We start from the raw sequence: 4826 nt of genomic DNA, 5'->3' as shown, positions 1-4826 counted from the left end.
AGGGAACGGAAAGCAAACATACGATAGTAATTCACACTACCATTATATATATCAACATCATGCATGATATCATTCAGGTCACCCATACAGATCATATGTTTACCCAAGTTATCATAGACAAAATTGGCAACCTCATTCCATATAGCACTAGTTTGTCGATGATAAGGATCACCATATATACATATTAAACAAAACTGAACACCAAAAGCTACATGGACTACATTCGCCAGGATAGAGTGGAAGAAGCACTATACACAAAAACTTTAAGCTCATCATTCCACATCAGCCAAAGCCCTCCCGAAGACCCTCTAGAAGGCACCGCGATATTGTTAGTAACATCAAACCTATTAACAAGACCACAAGAACGAACCTTCGGGGATTTAATTTCAGAAACAAAAGTAACCCGAGCTTTAGTGGAGCGGATGAGTCATCGTGCTTATCTTTTCTCGCGTGTAGGCTCCAAAATTTCACATGTCTCATGTCGCGTAACACCTGCCAACTTGTTTTTACATGCAACCACTGGCCACCTCCTACTGCCTTTGCGTACTCACTCGAACGTAGGCCGGTACTTATCCAGTTATAATTACATTTCATATTAAGAAACGAGTGAAATGCATTGTGGGTCTCTAAAGTATTTCAGGGATGTTACGTAGGTTCTGGAATCATCATCTATCTCCTTAAAAGTGTAATAAGTGTTTCATCCATATCCAGAATCAATTCAATATCAAAGTAGTCCAAGGACCTATACTTTACCTAGCATGACACACTTACTACACTCTGAGGATCTGAATGGTGATTTTCATATTTTGATGACCTATCTGACACCCTTGAAATATAGTTGAAGAACCTACTGTGCGTTTCCCTCCTAGAAAAAAAAAGTAAAAAAGCAAGCTTCTGCTGTCACTGGCGTGCGGGCCACACACACCCGGACCAACGGCGGCGCACCTCTCTCTCGCCTCCTCGTCGTCTTAATCCAAACCCAAAACCCCTCCTCACCTTATCCCCTCCCCCATTCCCTTCTCCCCCTCCCTCCGCCATGGCCTCCTTCGTCTCCGCCTCCTCCACCACCACAGCACTCCTCTGCTCCGCCCCTCCCGCCTCCCGCGGCGGGCTCGTGGGAGCGTGGGCGGCCCCGGCCCGGCGCGCGCTCGCGGCTCCACTGCGCGCGGCAGCGGCGCAGGGGTCAGCCAACTCCGCGCCGGTCATGATGGAGAGCAAGGTCAAGAAGAGGAACAAGAAGGGCGCCGGCGCCGGGGGCCTCCCCGCCGCCATCGACCTCGAGATCCGGGAGGCCGAGCAGTACCTCGCCACCGACGGACAGGTGAGGGGGAGTGCGAGACACTGACACGGGACGGTCCCTGCTTTAAGCGGCCGCGTTGTACGGTCGATTTATTGCTGCGCGGCAGAGGAATCCTTGCCGGGATTAGAGAGGGATTTTTCATGGGGTAGGAGAGAAAGCCTGTACTGGAATTTTGTTCGGAGTTACGGTGGTACCTTGCGTGGATGATGACTCTGGATGATAGATGTTTTACCGGTAGTTGTTCAGTAGGAATGGACCATGCGTTGCCAATTTGCCACCACATTGACGGTATACCAGGAGCTGCCCGTCTGTAAGAGTGAATTACTGATGGTCAGTTAAGCATGATGGTGCTTCTTTTGGTATCCACTGTAATTTAGCTTGCTTTCCTGTGTTCTAATGTACATTCAATTATGCATTGCCAGCATGTAAGTTGTGCCACCATCCTCTTATGGTTTATGGATTACGGATTAAGCTTGGTTTATAGTGTTGTGGTAAAAACATGTCTGAGTATTTGAACTGCTATTTCTCTGAGCAGATGCGACCATTTAGCTGGTGTCAGTTTGCAGTGCTGTGCTAGAAACAAGTCTGAATATTTCAACTGCTATTTCTCTGAGCACATGCGACTATTCAGCCAATGTTGGTTTGCTGATCATTCTAATGATTTTATGGAGTATGTATTTAAATGAGTGTGATTGATGGTAAATATTGAGGGTTTTGTTTCAAATTTTGAACTAATTCGTGTGAGAGCAATATTCGAGCTGAAATTTAGGGTCATCAGTTATTGTTTGAAAATCCTGAAATGACTGTGGTATATACTACTTTTTGCAAGGCGGAACATTTGGCCATAAAATTTTACTTGCTAGCTACTTAGCGTCAAATTTTGGTCTTGCGGATACTTGGGCTTCTACTGAGTATTGGTCCGTCTGACATTTACCTGCTTGATTGAGAGGGAGATTTGTTATCAGAGAGACGTTTCTACTGATATTTTTCTTGGAATTGTGGTGATACCTTGCGTGGATGACTGGCTGAAGGTGTTTACTAGTATTTCTTTTGGTAGGACCGTGCGTTGCTAATTTACCACTATATTGCCAGTGTCGAGAGTTTTCAGCTTTACTGCTTTTTTTGACATCAATTCATTTTTATTGCTTGTTTGCCATGCATAATAGATATGATTAAGTAAGCATGTCACAGTTAGTCAGACTGCCAGTGTTTCTTTGCATGCAAGTCACATATGTATTATGATTTAGCTCGGTTTTGTGTTGATTCTTATGCATATTCATCAATGAAACTTGCCAGCATGTAAGGTGCGCAACCATCCGTTTATATATTACAGTTTAGCTTGGTTTTATGTTGCTTCTGACGGTACTGTGCTAAAAACGAATCTGAACATTTGGGCTGCTGTTTCTCTGAGCAGCTTTGACCATTCAGCTGATATCAGTTCACCGATCATTCTTATGATTTTACAGAGTATGTATTTGAATGAGGGAGTCCGGTGGTTGAGTTTTGAGGGTTTGGTTTCAAATTTCAATTACTTTGGTTTCACATGGCGGGACAGCAATATGAAAACTGGCATTTAGATTCATTACTTTTGCCTGAAAATCCTGAAACGACTGTATACATGCTACTTTCTGTAAAGCGTAGGCATACAATTAACTTCAGTTCTTGCTCTTGCAAATATCTAGGCTGTTTAGCTCAATTCATTTGTCACTCTTTTGACAGGAACCTACTCCAGAAGACTTTCCCTTTGAAATGGTCGATGAAGATGGGATGAGCGTGGTTATTCTGAAAAGGGACTACAAGGATGAGAAGATTGAGGTCATTGTCAGCATGCCTAATATGGAAGGGGATCCTGAGTTTGATGAAGATGACGAGGCCGATGAGGAGGCGGCTGCCAAGGACGAAGACGATGAAGATGAGGGCGGCGAAGATAGCAGCCTTGCTATGAAGGTGATAGTCTCCAAGGGATCTGGCCCGAACCTCGAGTTCACCTGCACAGCCTTCCGCGAGGAGATCACCATTGACGACATGATGATAGCAGAGAAAACAGAGCCTGATGCAGAGAAGTTCCCCTTTGAAGGCCCTGAATTCACGTAAGAATGCTGCTTCACATCCTGCTCTTTTTCGCACCATGGCACGGCATCTTATGACTGCCCATTGCTGATGGCTCTTCCCTCTTGTTTTCCTACTGCAGCGAGCTTCCTCCAAACGTGCAGAAGGGCCTGTTCAAGTTCCTGGAGGTGCGAGGTGTGACGCTGACGACAACCAACTTCATGCACGACTACATGATCACCAAGCAGACCAAGGAGTACGTCCGGTGGATGACCAAGCTCAAGGGTCTGGTCCAGTAGTGAGGTTGAACAGATGGCCTTGCTGCGTGACTCGACAGCAAATTTTGGTAGCGTAGCCTTCTATCACGCGTAGCAAGAGCAGTAAGAACTGAGAACCCTGTGAAACCAGTAGTATGAAGTGTATTTGTAGTCCTGAATCAGCAGCTAGGAAGAGTGAGTTTCATTTGTGTTTTGGAGCTGGCCGGTGAAAATCCTGTAGAAAGGTGGTTACCAGCAATGAAACAAGACTTCCTAAGTTCCTAAGCTTAATACAAGCGGTGTTACTTCCACTTTTATGCTTAAATATATCCGGTAATGACTGTTGTTAGATGATGGAACAGAGTTTGCTCCCCTGGCCAGTTTAAGCTGGATGGTTTTGTTGTGGGAAAAAGAAAAGAAGAGATAGACTGTGTGTTTGTGTTGCTTTTAATTTGTGAAATCGAAATGAATTCGGTGGATGATTTGATGTAGCAAAAAAGGAAAAAATAAATTATGTGTGATTTATTAGCATGAGGGCAAAAAAATCCGCCCGCGTTCCAACTCAAAGCCCTGTGATCTGGAGCTGGAACATTTTGTGATGATGGAACAGAGTTTTGTGTTGGTTGGGCGCCTCGCAGGAAGGGATCAACCTCAACGTCCGCGTCGCTACGTCTGACCTGATCGAGTGTTCGTTGTCAGTGCTGCGGGCATCGAGCATGCTCCACGGCGCGACCTCCAACAACCTCCGGAAAGCGGGGTCCAGCTACCTCGACGCCGCCGCCTCCATGCTGCGTGCCTATGAGACGCCGGGCGATTCTGCGCTTTGCCATTTCCGCGCGTCAGCGTCAGCCATTGGTGCAGCTGAAAGCTGCCTTCCACGCCGCCCTCGTCGCCCTGTCTGATGATTACCCGTCAACCAACTCCAGTGGCACCTCCAGCGGTGATGACTCAGATCTTATTCGCATCATCAACAGCCAGCTTGAGTCAGCCTTGAGATCTGATGATCACCGTAAGGTATGATGATGCAACCCTACAGATGTAGCAAGTAGAAGCATGATAAGCAGGAACAGATTTCTTCTTCGGTACGACCTTCAAAAACCTCTGGGAAGTGGCGTCGAAATACTTCAACGTCGTTGCCTCCATGCTGCGTGCTTCCCAGATGCATGGGGATATATTATGTTGTTTGACTCTTCTATGCATCAACATTGTCTATTGACGCA

At 46.1% G+C, this 4826-nt stretch overlaps 1 protein-coding gene across 1 annotated transcript; it reads left to right on the top strand.

Moving 5' to 3' along the window:
• The first annotated feature begins 633 nt into the window (after window positions 1-633).
• Window positions 634-3917, top strand: LOC123068531 (uncharacterized protein At2g39795, mitochondrial). The gene is made up of 3 exons (XM_044491119.1): window positions 634-1321; window positions 3020-3390; window positions 3492-3917. The coding sequence occupies exons 1-3, from the start codon at window positions 1037-1039 to the stop codon at window positions 3646-3648; spliced, it is 813 nt and encodes a 270-aa protein (XP_044347054.1). The 5' UTR covers window positions 634-1036; the 3' UTR covers window positions 3649-3917.
• The last annotated feature ends 909 nt before the right edge of the window (window positions 3918-4826 follow it).

This window comes from Triticum aestivum, chromosome 3B (genome assembly GCF_018294505.1).
Source record: "Triticum aestivum cultivar Chinese Spring chromosome 3B, IWGSC CS RefSeq v2.1, whole genome shotgun sequence".
NCBI classification, from domain to species: Eukaryota; Viridiplantae; Streptophyta; class Magnoliopsida; order Poales; family Poaceae; genus Triticum; species Triticum aestivum.
This window is presented reverse-complemented; position numbering and strand designations above follow the sequence as displayed.

Coding starts and splice junctions, on each gene's coding strand:
- LOC123068531 (XM_044491119.1), top strand. CDS start 1,037: ATGGCCTCCTTCGTCTCCGCCTCCTCCACCACCACAGCACTCCTCTGC. Junction 1,322..3,019: donor ACCTCGCCACCGACGGACAG/GTGAGGGGGAGT, acceptor CTCTTTTGACAG/GAACCTACTCCAGAAGACTT. Junction 3,391..3,491: donor TTTGAAGGCCCTGAATTCAC/GTAAGAATGCTG, acceptor TTCCTACTGCAG/CGAGCTTCCTCCAAACGTGC.